The sequence below is a fragment of the Motacilla alba genome, chromosome 1 (assembly GCF_015832195.1).
Source record: "Motacilla alba alba isolate MOTALB_02 chromosome 1, Motacilla_alba_V1.0_pri, whole genome shotgun sequence".
NCBI lineage: Eukaryota > Metazoa > Chordata > Aves > Passeriformes > Motacillidae > Motacilla > Motacilla alba.
The window spans coordinates 38598379-38617575 of NC_052016.1; the positions used below are offsets into that span (position 1 = coordinate 38598379).

Genomic DNA, 19197 nt, shown 5'->3' on the forward strand with positions numbered 1-19197 from the left:
AAGCTTTGAGTGACCTATCTCCACTTCTCCCTGAGCCCCAGACTATGGAGTGCAACTCTTCAGAATGCCCACCTCAGCAAGGCTCCTATCAGGAGGAGCAGAGTGCTTGGATCATTCTGTGCTGACAGCCACAAGCCTTACCTCCTTTCTGAGGTGTTTTTAGGCCACAGCCTCATCTCCAGCTAGCTACATACCTGTCAAATGTCACGCCATAAGTCTGGCTATAAGCTGGGGCAGTCTAGGCTGTAAATTAAGATCTTGCCTTTTCTGCCCCACAAGCTAAGCCTTTAGTTTGTGTGATGCTGTAGTGCCTTACCTCCTTTTGGTGCTCTCACCTCTATGGCACTTCCATCTGCTTGGCTAGAAAAATGGTATCCCAGTATGCACCAGCACATGATAACAACCAGCATATCTTCCCACCCCAGCAAGCCAGCTGCAGCCTTTCTTACATGGTCTGACGTAGCCTGGCTCGTGCAGCAGAGATGTGTCCCAGTAGATGAGTCTAGAAGTGCTTTGATCTCTTCCAGTTGCAGGACTGTGCTCTGTCCTGTGCCCTGAATCCCCTCCTAGTTCTCCCAAGACGGTCTCCACTTCCCCTCCTGCAACTGGGTGCGGATGGTATGTCACCCTGTGATGTATCACTGGAGAAGCCAGGGTGTCTTCCTGTTTTGAACATTGATAAGATCTACGTGCTCTGAAAATGCAGAGACCAGGCTGCAGTCTGTATATTTGTGGGAAACTTCTACTGATTTTTCTCTCTGTTTTACTGTATCCTACTGCTGTGGGACTGATAACCCATGTGTTACCTATGAAAGTGCTGTATCTTAATAGCTGATGTAATAATCTTGTCTTCTTACCTGGCACAATGCTTGGCTGAGGGGTTTTCAATGGCTTCAGTGGGATGTGCAGGTGACAGACGCCTCTAAAAGCTGACCATTTAGATGTAAAAGGTTGTTAGGTAATTTGTCAGAGCAGCCTCTGAGCACCTTCTTGTGTCATTCCAATGTTATTCCCTACCACATAGACTGTTTTCCTTTGGTTCTGCTGCAGTGCTGCCAAAATTCGAAGTGACAGTGAAAATGCCCAAGGTGATCAGCATTCTTGATGAGGAGCTGAAGGTGACAGTTTGTGGACTGTGAGTGTCATTCTTTCAAGTTCTGCTTGGTTTCAGTGTTTTCTTGAGTTGCTGATGAAAGTTCAGTTGGGAGGCTGAGAGATGAGACTTTATTATATTTCTCACTCCTTTTGGGGTCCCAGGACCAAGCAGACTGTATCTACTGTTAGACAAAAGGCAACAGTTACTGTTTGATGCACATTGTGTGTAACATATAGAAACATATTTTTGATCTGATTTTTTTGTGAGAGTGTTTCTTGCACATTTTTCGAGTCATTGAGGATTTCACACCAGCTACAGTGCTAGGGATGAGGTCTTTAGTTTGGTTCACCCAGGAATGATGTTTTAGTTGTATCTTCTGCTTGTTGTTGTGGAGAGGAAACCCTAAGGAGAGCAGCTGCCCTCTTTCCTTTGGGCCACCTCACTGGATTCCACCTTGCAGTGTTCCATACACCCTGCTGGGAGAGCCATGGCTTGGGCTGAAGAGTGAGAGTAAAGACCCAGTGCTCATACATACATAAACCAGTTCTGTCACAACTGGGTGGTTGGGTAGATGCTTGCAACATGTTCTCCAGGATGAGGGGGACTTGCAACAAAATCAGCATTAGGATATGGTACCAGATTCCTTTCTGCTTTTTATTTCTTATGCTGGCCCTGTGTATCCTGGAGGCAGCTCTAGGGAATACAGCTGGCATCAATGGGGATGAGACTGTAAGTTTTCTACATTCCTGTTACATTCCTAATGTCTCTGTTTTCCTTTCAATCCTCCCTGCTTGTAGATACACATTTGGGAAGCCTGTTCCCGGCCTCGTGAGCTTCCGCGTCTGCCGGAACTATGAACATGCAGCCGTGTCCTGTTATGGTGAAGAGTCTAGAGCAGTCTGTGAGGAGTTCTCTGGACAAGTGAGTCAGGATTACTCTGGTGGGAAGAGTGATTGGAGAAAGTGTTATTAAGCATGCCTTGTAGGCACAGGCTTGCTCTGAGTACGTACAAACTTAGTGTTAAAGTGTGGTGAGGCACTGGCACAGGTTGCCCAGGTAAGCTGTGGATGCCCCATCCCTGGAAGTGTTCAAGGCCAGGCTTAATGGGGTTTTGAGCAGCCTGGTCTATTGGGAGATGGCCCTTCCTGTGGCAGGGGAATTGGAACTTAGATGGCCTTTAAGCCCCATTCCAATCAAAACCGTTCTGTGACTCTATGATTCTGTGAAAATCCATGTATTTTAAGGAAGGCTGAAGGATGAGAGAAGATTAGGTGCAAGATGAAATGTGAAAGGTAAAAATAAGGGGGAAGGTCTGAGCAGTAAGAGCAATTTATGTAAAGGCTGGAATCTGATAGAGAATTAAGAGATTAAAGAAATAATAGAAAGGTCAGATGGAGTGTAGAGACTGTAAGAGCAAAGATAGAAAAGCCATGAGCAATGAGAACAGAGTTGGAATTGGTTTACACTGGAGACCGTGTGTGGGGACAGAAGCTGGTGTTAGAGGAAGCAAAGGAGCAGAAACCAGGAGAGAGGCTGATGCATTTTGAGCAGGAAGGAAAGAAATATGGGTTTAGCAGCAGTGATTAAGACAGACAGAAAAAAAAAAACCCACCACTTTTTTCACCTTTTAACTGCCAAGAGCGAAACTGAAAGATGTTTGGAGCACAGACAGGTGCAACAATACTGGGTTAATTGACAGAAGTTGAAATAATAGCAATTGTGGAAATATACCAGAAGAAGAAAGCATATAGAAGATGTTCTTGTGGTCCCTGGGCTCTGCTACAGTGTGAGCCATATGAGTCTACAGCTACCTCTTCCACTACTGTTGTTACAATGTCAAAAGAAAATATAAATACTGTGGTGCTAACCTCTATTCTAGGCACCTCTTCTGTGGAGACCTGCCTTGTGCATGAGTTTGCTGAAGAGAGGTGGCAAGCTTTGGAAATACTTTTCCAGCTGTCATCCTCTTCCTACAAATGCACAGGCTTTGGTTTATGTATCACTCATATGGCTTACACATTTTAAGTAAGCAGCTTTATTTTCCAAAGAGCCTGATGCCTGACAAACATTTCTTATGTGGCACATATTGACTAATTCCCTATGCACTCGTACCAAGTGTTGGCAGCTTCAAGCTTCACAAACATACACAAAAATTGTCTAGTTTGAAAACCTTTTTTTTTTTCTCAAATCTTTCTGGAATATCTCAATATGCTTTTTGCCAAGTTATTTATGTCTTTTTCCAGTTTTAATATCAACAACAGAGGTAGGTTATCTGTGAGGTTGTGGGCTTCTCTTTCAGTTCAGAGCAACACACAGTGATAGATTCATTAAGTTAAATAAACATTGTATAAATGAGAATATAATGGTCTTGTTTGTTTTCCTCCAACAGACAGACATCTATGGCTGCATTTCTGAAGTGGTAAAGACCAAATTATTCCAGCTCAAGAGAAGAGGATATGAGAATAAGCTCCGTGTAGAGGCTAAGATTAAAGAGGAGGATACAGGTAATGGATCATCTGGATGAAAGAGCCATGTAGTGGGCCCAGGAGAGACCAGCAGAGGGGCCTGCCCAGTAGGAATGAGGGATAAAAGCAGACTCTCTCTTCTGGAACCTTAGATTTTCCTGCCTCTAGTCCAGGACTATCAAGCAAAGAGTTTGTCCAGCAAAGGAGGATTGGCTTAGAGTAAAAGGAATTCTGGTCAGGCAGAGGCAAATTAGTTCTTCTTCTGCTTCTTTCTGCAGGAGTGGAGTTGACTGGAACAAGCTTCTCTGAGATCACAACTACCATTAGCAGAATAATATTTGAGCTTTCAGATCCTTACTACAAGCGAGGAATCCCCTTCTTTGGGCAGGTAGGGAAACCATGAGAACGGAATGCCATGAGTGCCAAGCAATGATGCTACTGAACCTTCTGGTCAGATGTATGCCCCAACTCTGCAAGGATGCTGGACCTCAGTGCTGCTAATCCCTGTGGGTATCCTTTCCTCTGAAGGCTCTCAAACGGGGGAACAGCAGCTGAGAGCACAGCTCTTATTCTGTCCTTGTGCTTCTGCCTCTCCAGTCCACTAAAATTCTCCTCCATTGTCACCTGTTTAATTGGAGGCCTCAGGGGTGTGAGTGTTTGTCATTCTCTGCATCCATCCTCTGACCCAGAGGCAGAGATAAGAAAGAGGCAGAGAAAAAGTATTCAGGAAGTTTGCAGCTGTCTCTGAAAGAGATACATGTAAAGTGCTGTTAAGGCTTTCTTGTCTGACATGGGTTCAACATCTTTACCTTGGTGTTCTACCAGTCTTGTTCAGGTGGCAGCCATCCCTCTCCTTCTAAACTGAACTGCTTTTGCTCCTCCAGGTGAAACTAGTGGATGGGTCTAATGCTCCAATTGCCAATGAAACGGTGAGAATTTCTCTTCAAGGAGGACCGGAACAAAACTATACAACAAATGAAGAGGGCATGGCAGAGTTTGCCCTAAACACTTCCTCATTGGCCTTGGAAAATGTTGGAATTATGGTAAGTCCTTTGAGCAGAGAAGATAATGAAGTCCCCCACAGGGCTGGAGGGGAAGCTCTAAAGTTTCTACTACATATGTAAAAGTAGTTAGATTATTGTTACTTATTGTTTCTGCGAACTTGACACCAGTTTGGTGGAAATAGTCATACAGCAGACTGAGGTTCTAGGTCACAATTGCACTTGTCTTGTAAATATTTGATTTCTGCTTAGCAATTGCAATGCAGGGTTAGAAGGAACAGCAAGAGATCATAATAGTCCATTCTGCTCCAGGAGATCACCAGCCCTGTCTAGTCAAGGGTGGGTCTGTCTCCCATCTGCACACCTCAGAGTTGAATTTAGCATTTCAGGTTTCTAAGTACAACTCCTGGGTTTTTTGGGGGGGAGGAGGGGAGTTGGGTTTTTTTTTGTTTGTTTGGTTGGTTGGTTTTGCTTTGTTTTGGTTTGTTGTGGAATTTGTTTTTCTGGGACAAACAGGTGCTGCTGAGCATCTTTTTGTTGGTGGGAAATGCAATTTGTTGTATAATATGCATATTTTGTAATATCACATCCTGGAGTAGGGGAGAATATTTGTGTCTAGACTTATATTTAATCTACTCTCTACTCCCTACAATTCCCCTGTCACACACTAAAACCATTAAAAATTTTCCAGAAGTTACTACTAGATAGTTGAAGGTTTCAGATTTTTGCAGGATAAAGAAATGGCAAGGATTCCCAAGTAATGAGAAAGATAAAGAAAAAAGGGCGTGTGAGGCATATCAAATGCTGAAACACCCTTCTAAATGTGAAAGATCTTCCCTTGCTCTCATTTTTAAGAGAACCTGAACTCTTTCCTCCTAAACTTCTGTTCAGTTTAGGTTTTGAATTATTAGTTGGAGATTGTCCTTCTTTTCTATAGCATCTGTAGCTTGATCTTGGCAATATATTCTGTTAATATCTGAATTGAATAGCACTATTTTTTCTTCAGTGCTGCTAATAAGGAAAGAAATGAAAATTGGCTTTTTTTCCCCTTAGACTAACTAGAATATTAGAGAGGGCAAGGCGTTAGTGTAAAAAGCCCTTAAAGTGACACTGATAGTAAACAAAAATCTGATATGATTCAGCTTGTTTGACTCAAACTCCAGCTTCTGTGGGAGTGAGATCATTCCCAATGATTTGCTAAAGATACCACCATCCTGTCTTGCACTTTCCAAACTCATATGTTGGGGTTTGTTTTCTTTTATTTTTTTTTTATATTTTGTAGACTTCCTTGTTACTTCAGTACCAAAAAAATACTAAAGCGGTGAATTTTTGTCTCCAGTTTGGCCACCTGTGTTTGAGGATCTATGTATGTATTTTCTCCTTTTCCAGGCAGTTCATAAAACCAACAACTATTGCTATGATCATTCCTGGGTTGCTCCATCTTATGGAGAACGTTATCACCAACTGAAGCGCTTTTACTCTCCCAGTAATAGCTTCCTCAAAATTGAGCCCAAGTCCAAGCCACTGAGCTGTGGCTCCTCCACAGAGATCCAGGTGCATTATATCCTTACTCCAGCAGCTATAGGAGAGCAGAAGAAAATCACCTTTTACTACCTGGTAAGTTTGCGCCTGCCATACAGTGAGGTTGTCACTGGCAATTATAGGGGGGTTAGAAATAAAAGCTGTGGTTTGTGGCAGCAGTCTTTAAGCACTTTCTCATCACCCTTCACATGTTCTTTAGGAAAAACAAGGAGGGTCTGAGTTGGGAGTAAAAAAGTGAGGATATCCCTGTGCCCTCTGGGTGAGCACAGGGATTCTGCTACAGGGAGGCAGAGAGCTGGGTGTGAGCAGCAGACACAGAGCTCAGTTGCTGTCCTTGCAGGGCCCCTCACTTTCAGGTTTGGCTAAGGCAAAACCACAATCACAACAAAGTTTCTCCTTCCATTCAGGTGATGGCCAAGGGAAACATTAAGCAAGGAGGCACTCACATTCTGGATTTGGACCAGGAAAGTGGTGAGTTCCTCTCCCCCACCAAATTTTCACTCTTATAGGGGAGCTAGGCAACTGTGGCAGACATACACTCTGCTTCCATGTAAATGCAGGGATCGACATGTGCATGTCATCTAGGATCTGGGAAAAGTTTGACCTTTATTTTCTCTGCCTTTAGGCTTTTCACAGATTTGCTCTAATCCCCTGTGCCACTATCTTTCTCCTGACACTGCATTTTCTGGGGCTCCAGTGCTCCTCAGAGATATAGTCTGTTTTTAGAAGGTGAAGAAAATTCAGCATACTTATTCACTGGAAAACAGACCTTTTCAGTCATACAGGGAGACTTATACATCGCTGTGAGCACCAATTCATCCCACTTGGATGCCTGGAATTTCATAATGGCTAGGATAAAGTTCAGCATAAAGTCAAACCTAGAATTTTGACTGCTCCAAGAGAAAGTTTTTGCACCTTAACTTTTTGCCATTGTTTTGTTTGCTAGACAATGGTGTGTTCTCACTGCAGCTGTCTGTACAAGCTGATATTGCTCCAGTGGCCCAAGTGCTTGTCTACACCACGGTCTCCAGCAAGGAGGTGATTGCTGATTCAGCCAAGTTCTACACAGAATTATGTTTCAACAATAAGGTAAGTGCCCACTTCCTGAGGGAGCAGCCACCAGGTTGCAGTGTGTTCAAGCTCATTTATTTAGATTCAGCCTGGTTAAGCTAATTTCTTTAGACACACTAACACTGGACAGGCAACATATCAATTGTTGTAGGTAGCTTCACTGCTTACTGGTTTGTGCTAACCTGGAGGAGATCAACTGCTGGGAAAAAAGTGCAGAGGCTACACTGATAAAACCCCCTTTAGCAACTGGTCAAACTGCTGATCCTGCAGAGGGTCCTGGTGAAGAAAAAGAAAACAACAGCAAGATCTTTGCAAGCTGATTTTCTCTCCACATACGGTTTCTGGGTACAGTACAGTGACTGGTCCTAGTTCAAGGACATGCTCCACTGTCTGATCACATCTAGCCCCTATGTGGGATTGCCTCATCACACTCACAATGACCAAAAAACCCACAACCACTTTAAAAATTTTATGAGCAATTGTGATGCTTGAAGTTGCCAAGAACTCTTGCTGCTGGTTCCCCTGGCACTGCCAGAAGGGAACAGTAGCCCAGAGAAAGTGTAGAGGGAAGTGTGCATGCATGTGGGGACCTTCTAAAGTTAGAACTGAATGCACTCAACTGGAAGGAAAAGTCCTGTGAGAGTAGGGCATCTGTGGCATAGCCTTTCCTGTGGTTACAGGTGGACTTAAGCTTCTCCCCTTCGGAAGGCCTGCCTTCCTCGGATGCTCACTTGCAGTTCCGAGCCTCACCGAACTCCCTCTGTGCTGTGCGTGCTGTGGACAAGAGTGTTCTCCTCATGAAGCCAGAAGCTGACCTGTCACCCACCTCTGTAAGTTCTTGGTCTGTGGAACATGCCAGAGCCTGCTCAGAGCAAGAGCAGCCAGTGCTGGAGTGGAAGCAGGGAACAGTCCCTCTTGTCAGAACTGACACAGGGAGGCTCCCCTGTGCTGCTTCTCATCTTCCTCCAGTGGGCAAAAAGATGAAAATGGGGCAACAGTTGTTTCTTAGGGGTTTTGTGTGATTTTAGGGATGGCAATTAGAAAGCCCTTTTAAGGAGCCTGCTTGTCTTGGCCAGAGACAAATGCTATTGTGTGTTTGATGTTATAATTTTTCAGTTATTCTCCTCATGCATGCATTAATTTTCTTGGGGTAGCATCTGGAAGTGTCAAAGAGTTTATTTGCCTTTTGCCAAGCAGAAAATTACAATCCTTGAGTAGGACAAGGTACTCAAGGTACAGATGGTTTGACCAATGTAATTTTTACATATTTGAGCCATAATAACCAGAGTAACATGCAGAGCTTAAGGAAAAAAAAGGTAGTATCTCCAAATTTTGGTCCCTTTTTTTGATTCCCAAACTCTTATTGCTCTCAGCACAGGGAAACCATGGCAATATGGATGTATGAGCTGGTGATATGACTGTTGTGGCTCTTGCATCCAACTCCCTCAGTTGTGTTTCATAACAAAGGACACTAAAATGCCAAATGCTCTCTCTCTTCCTGCCAAGGTGTATGACTTACTTCCAGTGAAGGAATTCCATAACTATGTCTATGATCCAAACGCACCCGTGGAGGAGCCCCGGTGGAATTGTGTGACCGTGAAGCCAATAGTTCGGGATGGGATCACCTATGTTCCAGTAACGGGTGTGAATGAAGAGGACACTTACAGCATCCTAAAGGTATAGCCCCCACTGGCCTGGTTAGGGAGTGGAGTGGGAGAATGTTTGAGAATGCTTAAGCCTTCTGTGGCTTCATGAAACTTAACAAGGGAAGGGTTTCTGCATCTGAATGATCTGCCACTTCTTTTTACCCGGAGGCATATTCAGTGAGAGTCATAAGCTTTACTTGTCTTGCCAGATATGCTTCACACTTGGTGGAAAAGGGGTCAGTCTCAAAGTTTTCTTATAGGAAAAGGTTTGAGCTTGACTTGAAGTGAGGTTCTAATTGGAGGTAAATGATCCCATGCCATCATAGTTACCTCGAATAAGTCAGTATGTCCTTGAGCTGCACTGTAGCCATAGATATTTCATTCCAGAGAGAAAACTTTATATCTACTTCCTGGCTAATCCTGACCCCTAGTCTGAAATTGGACTGTGTCCTAGAAAAAGAGGGGATATATCCTTTGATCTCTCTGAGGCACCCAGGCACTCAGACCCAAGGATCGGGGGACCATCTCAGGGTCCAATCCATACACAGTAACAACTTCTCCATTTTGAGGCAGTAAAATGCCAATCAAGTCTGCTGTGTAAACCTCAACAAGATTCAGTAATAAAAAAGCATGTTTGGTTTTTATCCCATAGGAGATGGGTTTAAGGGTTTTCACAAATACCAACGTGAAGAAACCTTGGATTTGCAGCCCGAGTAACATCTATCCTGCCCATGCATCAGGTGGCCTAGGAGTACCTGCAGCCATGGCTGCACCACCCATGTATGCAATGAGAACAAGCGGTAAGGGAACTCGGTTTTGTCATTACTTCTCTTCTGAACAGAGATACTGTTTGTGTTTTGGGGTGAATACTTAAATAAGAGCTAGGGTTGTGAATTGGAACCTTGGAAGCAGTACTGAGCTGATGGGTTTGCAGATTTCAGCTTCTGAGTGGGTTGTGTAGGTCGACAGACAAACTTTGGTAATGCTACGTAAGAAATCAGCAGAACCAGATAGTGTTCAAAGACTAGCAGAGCAGAGGATATTACCCTGCTGATAAATTCTCTGTTCATTAGGCTTTGTACAGTAGACTTCTATTCCTAAATTATCACTTACAGAGTCTCCAATACCACTTTCAGGCTGTTCTCATTGACTCAGTCAGTCTTATGTATGGTCAAAAAGCATGAAGTGGGTGAAAAATTTTTCAGTGATGAGTTGGTAGACTTTGGGAGCTTAGCATGGTCAGACAGACATGATAGAAGTCCGGTCTGAAATGGACCCATCCTATTATCCTGTCTTTAAGGGCTATCTTAACTCTTACACTGTAACAGTTTGGGCAACAGGATTGGCCCTATCATCCTTCAGTCTCATATTAAGGAAAATATCTTAGAATTTTAAGTTATTGTAGCTGGATAGCTGATTCAGAGAGTTTTCCTTTGGCACTAGAACCTGTGCTTTTGTATGTGTCCACTTTGAAAACAATTTCAAATTCTGATAGAAGCTGCTAAGTTGGAGGATAGATGCCTTTTAATTATTTTGAACTGAAATAGGCATCACTAAGAAGACTGAAATACCACAATAGAAAAACACAAGCAAGCCGCCTGCCACTTTTGCCAGGAGCAATGTGATATAACTCTGATAGCATCTTTCAGCTGTCCCTGAGACCTTCTTGGGCTCTGGAGATGCCTGTTGCACAGTTAGTATGCATACTTGTTGGCTACTCAATTGTTATCCAAATGCAGAAATTCAATTAGCCAAAGGAAAGATGACGAAAATCAGAATTTCCTTGAGAACTTTTCTTCTTTTTCTGCTTGGATGCATTTATCTTTCTGTTTGTGAAAGCCAAGCAAACCAAGTCCCACCCACCCCATCTTTGTTTTCCAGTTATTGAAAAGTAAAGTAAAACAAAATATTTAAACAAATTTCATCCCAAACACAGAATATTTTATTTGGAATAAATTTTGTATGCGAAAACTTTGTTTTAGTCAGAATAGCTCTTTTTACTTTTCCCACATTCCAGCTGCTTTTTTTTCTTTTGAGCATTTTCAGCCTAGTTCTTGAGGAGGCCATAGCTTTGACAGGAAGTTGCTAACTCTGAGTCACAATGACCCTATAAAAGCTGCTTCAACAGAGGGATGTTTCATTGCTGGCTGGCCTGATTAGGATGGACAAGATCATCACATGGAAGGCTGTGCATGAAAGAGAGAAAGCTGCTTGTATAGAAGGTCCTAAATAGGTTTTTGGTCTAAATCCTTTTTTTTTTTAAAGCTGTAAAATGCTGGCTTCCAAACTTTGAGGTCTGCTGGAGACCAGCAGAAAATAATGGAAGGTTAGCTCTTCTTGCCAATAAGCCCTGGCTCTGAAACTGCACTGCTGTTGGTACCGTAGCTCACTACAACCACAAGCATCTGCTTCTGCTGGACACTCTCTCAGACTGAAGCATGATGCTGATATAGATCTTGCTTGTTTGGAATTATCAATAGTTGATTTCTTTTTCATCTCACCACATTCAGAGATTTCGTCAGATAGAAGTTCTAACCTGTTAAGCACTCCTGAAGAGGTGACAGAGACAGTCCGAAAGTATTTCCCAGAAACCTGGATTTGGAGTTTAGTACCTATAAGGTGAGTACCTTGGGCTACCTCATTCCTTTTTAATAAAACTGGATTTATAAGATGAAAAAACATGAATCCCAAAGTGTTTGTCCTTCATTGTTTGCAGAGACTATTTGACAATCATCTGAGATGAAATTACTTTCAGCCATTGTTAGGCTTGTTCAAAGAGTGGACTGGAAGGTGTAGAGTGGTCCTAAAGTAGGAAATGTACTGTGCCCCATCATTCACACAGCAAATACTGTTCAGTAGGCCAAAAGGGGTACAGGTAGTCACCAAAATGCTGTAACATTGATCCCTCTGTCCTTGCTGTCTGTGCTTTACCAGCTCTGAGGGAAAAGCTGATCTGGAAGTGACCATCCCTGACACCATCACTGAGTGGAAAGCCAGTGCATTCTGCACTTCAGCAGACACGGGCTTTGGCCTGTCCCCGACAGTGTCCCTCAGAGCCTTCCAGCCCTTCTTTGTCGAGCTCACCATGCCCTACTCTGTGGTGCGTGGGGAGTCCTTCACGCTGAAAGCCACCGTTTTCAACTACCTGCCTGCCTGCATCAGGGTAAGGGAGGCTTAAATTACTCTCTGTAGCTGTGTACCTTCTTGTGCACCCCTTGCCTTCACCTAGCCTTCCTACCTTATCTCTCAGTAGCCCTAGACCCTTTGCTCTGACTTTTTATGCTATTTCTCTTATATACTCCAAATGCAGAACCCACAACTCCAGTTCCCTGCCCCTTTGCTACTGAAGAAATAGCTGTTTCTATGGCTTCCTAGCTCCCTGGTTCTCATGATCACCCTTTCTTAATTGCACCTCTCTACAACTGGCAGGTCAGTGTGACTCTGGCTCAGTCTTCTCATTTCCTGGCTACTCTGGTGGAAAAGGAGGAAGAATCTCATTGTCTCTGTGAGAGTGGGAGGAAAACTGTGGCTTGGCTGGTGACCCCCAAATCTCTAGGTAAAAGTCTCAGGGTTTCCTGAAAACTGCAGGAAGGGTTTCTTTGTGCTGTTCTCCCTGTTCAGTATTGGATATTACAGCAACACATCTTCCTGGGAAACACTTCAGTTGCATATGACTGATCTGGGGGGCAAAGACTGATGTTTGAGAGGCAAAGACTGGGGGATTCATAGGGTCCAACTGTGTGTCTGGCCTCACATGCAGTACCTTCAAGCCTTATATCCTGATCCTTGGACAGCATCTCCTGAGGCCAGAGACATTGCTGGCCAGCAGAGATGGTCTGCTAGCTCCATTCCTCCCAGAGATTAGGGAGGACATGGGAACTTCACACTTTGTTTTCACTGTTGGTGTGGTAGCAGCTTTGGTGTGCTTGCAGGGCAGCATGTGCTGAACAGCAGTGTGGCTGGTCACACTCAGCACTGTGTCCTAGGTTCTGTAAAACAGTCCCCAGAATAGAGTCACCTTTCAATGACAGCACAGCTCTTGTAGAGAGCTTTTTGTGGGAAAAAGCAGTGCCCAGCTATGACAGAAATCTCCATCCACGAGCCTGCAAGGTGGAACTCCTGAAAGTAGCAGTGAATCCCATTTCCCTGGCTCTGCCTGGCAGGGCTTACTGACCCCTGTTTCCTCCAGGGCAGGTGGAGTTCTCAGTGACCACTGAGGCCCTACAGAACCAGCAGCCCTGCGGGAACTACATTGTGGAGACTCCTGAGAAAGGGCGGAAGGACACGGTCATCAGACAGCTGCTGGTGGAGGTATGTGAGCTGTGGGAAGGGAGAACTGAGCTTTCATACGGGCTTTGGCTTACATAGTGGTACAACTGGATGGACGCTAGATAATCTCATCTAGCTCCCTTTCTTGTTAAAGGTTGGACCAGATGATCTTTTGAGACGCCTCCTAACCCCTTCTAACCTGGTCTGGTCTATGACTTTATGGCATCACTATGCAGCATGGCAATATGATGGTTTTACATCATCTTTGTACTTTGACAGGGTTTCATAAAGAGTTCAGCTTAATAATGTGCCTTGTGTCTCCTGGTGCAATTAAATTTCCCTGTCTTCTACTGTAACAGGACTCCTACTGCAATCCATCCTTCCCTTTAGCTCTCATCCGACACCTGCTATTTCAATACACTGTCTTTACAGCCTCTCTCCTTCTTTTGACACATCCCCTGTAAATGTGCCAGTCAGCACATGCTGTCTCTCTGCCTCAGAGTGGCCAAGCAAACTGCCTCTTAAGCTCAGTGTGGTGCAATTACGGTTTGGTAACAAAGACTGGCACCAGGACGATGGTGAGGGATTCATAAGCACCTATGGGAATTTGATGACTGTAAAGAAATCCCCTTAAAACTACACATGAAAACATGTTGAAATTTTACAGCTTACCCATTTCCTGTGGCAGGAAGAGCTGCTGATGTGATGTGGAACAGAAGGAAATACTATGTGGCAGTATTGGATAGCCTTTACAGGAAATTGTTAGTTTATGATATACTGAGGGTGGTAATCTGGCAGTGAGGTTCTATGTTCTGAGCTTTCCTCCATATCATAAAACCCCCTAATGTTTGCCCACCATGTGCTATCAGTAGTGTCAACACTGTAGTATCCTACAGTGTACTACATCCTCCCTTTCTATTGTTTACATACACTTTTTTTTCCCCTAAAGCATCTGCAGTATTACAATAAATAGCACTGCAGACTTCTCTTCAGCACAGCCCTCTGTAATGCTGCAGTCTCTTTGTCACAAAGATGTTAAGTGTCTCACACTGTGTGCAATGGTTGCAGGTCATCCATTTGATGGTCCTGCAGTGTTCTCCTCTCTTTTTCCTGTCCTTCCTCCATATACAACCCAAGTCATTTAGGATCACATTTCTTTTACTTGCTTAAATTATTTCAGAGCTCTGTGTTTCAGGGAATGTTTGTGACTGCCTCTCCTTCTTCAGTCCCTCACTTTTCTTTTTACATATCCTTCTATCCTTGTGAGGATTCCTGTCTATATTTCCCATCTCACTAATTTCTCACCTCTCTTGTTTTCCTTCATCCCATCCAAGCCTGAAGGAGTTGAGAAGGAAACAACCCAGAATTCTGTGCTCTGTGTGAAAGGTAAAGCCCACTCCTTGCACACTCTCTGTTCTTGTGTGGTTTGATGGGTGGGATGTTGGAGGCCTGCCTCTATCATATTCCATGTAGTCTGACATTTTTGGGTAGTCAAAACATGTCCCATTGGTAAGGAGTTTGAGACATAAAACACAAGAAAGTCCTAAAGAATTGAGCCTCCTGCCTGAGCATGGTATGAGCTAGGACAGATTTAGCATGGATGTTTGCATCCCTGCTCTCTTTAGTTCTGGCTCTGGAGTTACAAGTCCTCTTGTTTTCTTGCATACTCAGGAGGAAGTTGTAGACACATGAGCTGCAGTGCCTAGAAGTGGCTGGGAGTGGTTTCATGCAGAGATTGTGTTACAGCCAGGGAAATATGAAGCAACTGAAATCAGGGCATTTCTAATAGGAAGAGTTCCTGTTGTTGCACTGAGACCCCCTCCCCTTCCATTAGCCATTTCTTGGAACTGCACTCAAACTGTTTGGATCTTGTTTCTTTCTCAGGAGTCCCTGTAAAAGAGGAGTTTTCCCTGTTGCTACCTGTAAATGTGGTACAAGACTCAGGCAGAGCATATTTCTCAGTGCTGGGTGAGTTAACAGCCTGACAGTAGAACCATGTGCTGTTTCTGACTCCTTGTGTTGACCTCCTACCTCACAGCTTTTTCTCTTGGTTTCTAGCACAACTCATTCTTGTCTTTAATCTCTTCTGTCCTGAGCACTTTCTCTTCTGTTTGTGCTATTCCTTTTCCCTTTCTGCAAGCCTTTTTTTCTTAGCCTTCTCACAATGCCCTAACCTTTCTCTCATTTCCCTTTTTTCTTTTTCTCTGAGGTTCTGTATTTTGTTCCAGGATCTTTATCAATCCCGACTATCTTTTGTTCTTCTCTGATATCTCCTGCATCTGTCATTCAGTAGCTTCCCTTGATTCTGATAGCCAGCCCTAAATATTGTTAACATCCCTCTGGTATCTCCTGATCCTCAGGTGACATCATGGGCACTGCCATGCAGAATCTGCACCAGCTGCTCCAGATGCCCTTTGGCTGTGGGGAGCAGAACATGGTCCTGTTTGCACCCAACATCTACGTCCTGGACTATCTGAACAAGACAGGGCAGCTGAGTGAGGAGATCAAATCCAAGGCCACTGGATACTTAGTGAGCGGTGAGCTGGGGCATGGATTTTGCTTCTGCTTTGGCTTTTTTCTAGATCCTGCCTTGGGTAGATCTGTCGAATGCTGGCCAGATGTTGGAAGAGGTCTTCTCTTATACACAGATGGTCTCTGCCTAAGGTGGCCTTTTGCTACTTTTTTCTTTATTATTTTGTGTTGCTAAAGCATTACTGTACCTGATCATTGCAAGCACTTTTCTCATGGGGTGGAAATGCAGTGCAGAGTTGTCACTGCTACAGTGACTCATTCGTTGTCATTTGTAGGTCCTGCCATCCTTCTGAAGAAAGGCAGGTGTTGCTTTTCCTCGTTCATGGAGGTGGGGGATGTACCAGCACTTCATATTGGTTAGATTAGGACTGACCTTTGCCTCTCTGATTTGCTTTTGCTGATTGAGCTATTTTTCTATTTCCCCATCCCTCAGCAGACTTTTTTTTGCATCTGAATCTTGCCTTATCTTTCCATTGCAGGTTATCAGAGGCAGCTGAACTACAAGCACCAAGATGGCTCCTACAGTACCTTTGGACAGCGTTATGGCCAGCCAGGGAATACCTGGTGAGATTTCAATGCCACCTACGCATCTTCAATATGCTCCTCTTTCTCACCCACACATTTATTATAAATACTGCCTGACAGGAAATAGGAAATGCTGTTGTAGACAGCAGGCTTTCCAGAGCTGGTGTGGTCCCAGCTGCCTCCTTCTTAATAAATAGGCTACATCAGCCAGCTTATGGCTGAAGTGATTCCTCCCACCAGTGGCTCCGAGGACCATTACAGACAAAAAGGAAATAGAGATAAATTGGGGAAGAAAGGAGCAGGAATTTAACACCCTGACTGAAGAAGACTAAAAAGTTGCAGTGGCAGTTCTTCTAGACTAGCATCTGCTGAGAAGTCTGCTGGAAAAGATGGTTCCATATGGAAACATATGAGGAAACACAAGTGGAAAAGTTGATTATCCAAGAGCAGTGCTGAATGCTTTTTTTCCAAGCGTTTGTACGCTACTAAGCGAAGACAGGCTGGAGGAGCATGTGTATTGCCATTTTGACTTATTGAAAAGTTTTGACTTGCTCCTGTATATCATTGTCATGTGTTTTCAATTTTAAGTAAGGATAATAATGGAAGAACTCATCACCCTCAGTTTGCTTTTAGTTTCTGAAATGGTAATTGGCTTTTGACAGCATGTTGGCTTCTTACCACATGCCTGCTTCTTTTCCATAACTGCTTGCAATGGCTCTTAACAAAAACTCTTTTAACATGGTCTGCTTTACTTCGAAATTCTAGGGGAGTTCTGGGAAGCCCATGAAGCATGGATCTACAGTTTAAGAATTCTACCAGCAGACTATGAGCTCGCAGGAATTTAATTATTCTTCCTTGTAATTTTGAGTACTTCTTTTATGCATATTTAGCTAACTGGCATGCAATTACTGATATATTTCAAAGAGCTTTTTTCAAAGGCAGATCAACAATCATTGTCCTTCAAACTGTAACATCAACACAAAGAGATCACAGGGTTTTTTGAGCCAAAAATGAGAGACAAAAATCAAAGTGGAAAGCAATTTTTTGCAGAATTTTTTGAGGTGAGGATATAATTCACATATGGTCTGACTAATTCGCCCACAGTTTCCCAGGCCCTCTTGCATGTTTCCAGATAGATGAAGTGCACATGGGTCCTCTCAACTGAAATGGGCAACAGGCCTGCTCAGGGCCTTTCATTTTTTCACTTTCAGGCTCACAGCCTTTGTCCTCAAGTCCTTTGCCCAGGCCCGGCATCACATCTTCATAGAGGAGAGGCACATCCAGGGTGCTTTGTACTGGCTGTCCTACAAACAGAAGGAGAATGGCTGTTTCCAGAGTTCTGGGACACTCCTGAACAATGCCATGAAGGTAACAAGTCTGCTTGGTTGTTTCTTTGTGCAGCTAGAGCTTGGCTATAAGTCAGATGGGGCCAGTTGAGCTTCTTGAGCACATAGGGAGATGGGATATTCCCATGCCCATGGCAAACATTGGGGAGGGAGCCACACACCATTCTGTATTTATTGGAGATACCTTCACATCAGCTGCAAGAGGAAGGAGGCAAACTAAAGGATTGTAATGCAGAATAGTGCATTGCTCCTACTGGAGTGGGAGGAAAGACTGAGGATATGAAGGTGGGTGGGGTCAGCATCTACCTTTGTGTTTCCCTGCAGGGTGGAGTGGACGACGAGGCCACGCTGACAGCCTACATCACTATTGCGTTGCTGGAGATTCCCCTGCCCGTGACTGTACGTGTCTGCATCCTAACTTGGGCCATTTGTGCTGTGTCAGACAACACAGTATTGACCAGAATTTGCTCCAGATTGGAAAAATGACTTGGTTGTTGAGCCCTGTGGTATAAGAACTGTCATATTTGCTATATCTGGGAGACATTGTACCCTGCTTGTTTCTAGACCTCCTACTGGCAGTCCCCTTCTGAAAGTTCAGCAGGATGATGTGCTTTCAGTAAGGCAAAAACCTCATTTCTCCCCACCCTCCTAAACACTGGCTTCCTTTCCCCAGCACTCCATGGTGCGGAATGCTCTGTTCTGCCTGGAAACAGCAGCAAATCAGAAAGAAAACCATGTGTACACCAAGGCACTGCTGGCATACGCCTTTGCCCTGGCAGGGAACAGGGAGAAGCGGAAGACATTGCTTGACTCCCTTGAAAAGGAAGCTGTGAGAAAGGGTGAGTGTTCCAGGTGGGAGGTGGCTTTCACCAGCCTTACACCTCCCCTTGGTAGATTGGCTTTTGTTGGTGGGGCAGTGGCTGCAGGCACTGGCCTCTGTGGGTAGGGAAAGGTGGAGGGAGAGGAAGGACTCGTGCAAAGGGACTACTTTTCTGAGAAATTCCTCTCAGGGCCCAGTCTTCTTCACTGCTCTGAGGGAGCTCACCAGGAAGCAGCGGGCACCATTCCCTTGGTGCTGAGCTCCTGGGTGGCTCTTCTCCCATCTGTCCTCAGCCTGATCCTCTCGCCATGCCAGGCACTGCTTAGCAAAGGCTTAGCAATGCCCAGGGACCTTCCTTCCTTCTTCCAGGTCATGGGCTCAACACAGAACAAAGGTGACCTTGCAGAGCGCAAGGCATGTCAGTCAGAGAAGAGATGGGTGTGCTGAGAGAGAAAATGAGCATACAGGGCATTTTGGAGTCTGCGGCACAAGTTCTGAGAAATCAGGGGAAATCCTGTAATCACTTGGGATTAATCTGGCTAAGTCAGGGTGGACAGAGAGTTTGTCCAAGCAGTGGGGACTGGAAATGTGAAGGGAGTATCCCCCACACCTTTTGCCTTCTCAAGCTGCAGGTGACTGGTTAGCCCCGATCACATTCTTGGGGCCATTTGGACTCACAGAGTTTGTCACTGCCTGAGCCAGGCATCTCTACTCACAGAGGGAAGTAGTGGCATCCCCCTGAGGTCTCTGGTTCCCTGCAGTGCCCAAGTCCATAAATGTCAACATGAATGTGGAGTCTAGGACAAAGTGGTGCCTAGGCCTGAGGCTCAGCAGTCTCATACTCATTGTAAACCTGCAGAATGTGTAAACCTGACCCTTCCCAC

At 44.5% G+C, this 19197-nt stretch overlaps 1 protein-coding gene across 1 annotated transcript in view; it reads left to right on the forward strand.

Moving 5' to 3' along the window:
• A2M (alpha-2-macroglobulin) overlaps positions 1 to 19197 on the forward strand; it is a 29734-nt gene that overhangs the window by 5460 nt on the left and 5077 nt on the right. Inside the window, exons 7-28 of the mRNA XM_038153029.1 lie at positions 1051 to 1135; positions 1894 to 2017; positions 3486 to 3600; positions 3840 to 3949; positions 4446 to 4604; positions 5952 to 6179; positions 6512 to 6575; positions 7051 to 7193; positions 7856 to 8005; positions 8682 to 8852; positions 9474 to 9621; positions 11332 to 11440; positions 11756 to 11984; positions 12251 to 12377; positions 13011 to 13132; positions 14425 to 14476; positions 14975 to 15058; positions 15451 to 15627; positions 16102 to 16186; positions 17359 to 17515; positions 17818 to 17892; positions 18167 to 18332. Coding sequence (XP_038008957.1) covers positions 1051 to 1135; positions 1894 to 2017; positions 3486 to 3600; positions 3840 to 3949; positions 4446 to 4604; positions 5952 to 6179; positions 6512 to 6575; positions 7051 to 7193; positions 7856 to 8005; positions 8682 to 8852; positions 9474 to 9621; positions 11332 to 11440; positions 11756 to 11984; positions 12251 to 12377; positions 13011 to 13132; positions 14425 to 14476; positions 14975 to 15058; positions 15451 to 15627; positions 16102 to 16186; positions 17359 to 17515; positions 17818 to 17892; positions 18167 to 18332 — 2880 coding nt within the window. The remainder of the gene's footprint in view (positions 1 to 1050; positions 1136 to 1893; positions 2018 to 3485; positions 3601 to 3839; positions 3950 to 4445; positions 4605 to 5951; positions 6180 to 6511; positions 6576 to 7050; positions 7194 to 7855; positions 8006 to 8681; positions 8853 to 9473; positions 9622 to 11331; positions 11441 to 11755; positions 11985 to 12250; positions 12378 to 13010; positions 13133 to 14424; positions 14477 to 14974; positions 15059 to 15450; positions 15628 to 16101; positions 16187 to 17358; positions 17516 to 17817; positions 17893 to 18166; positions 18333 to 19197) is intronic.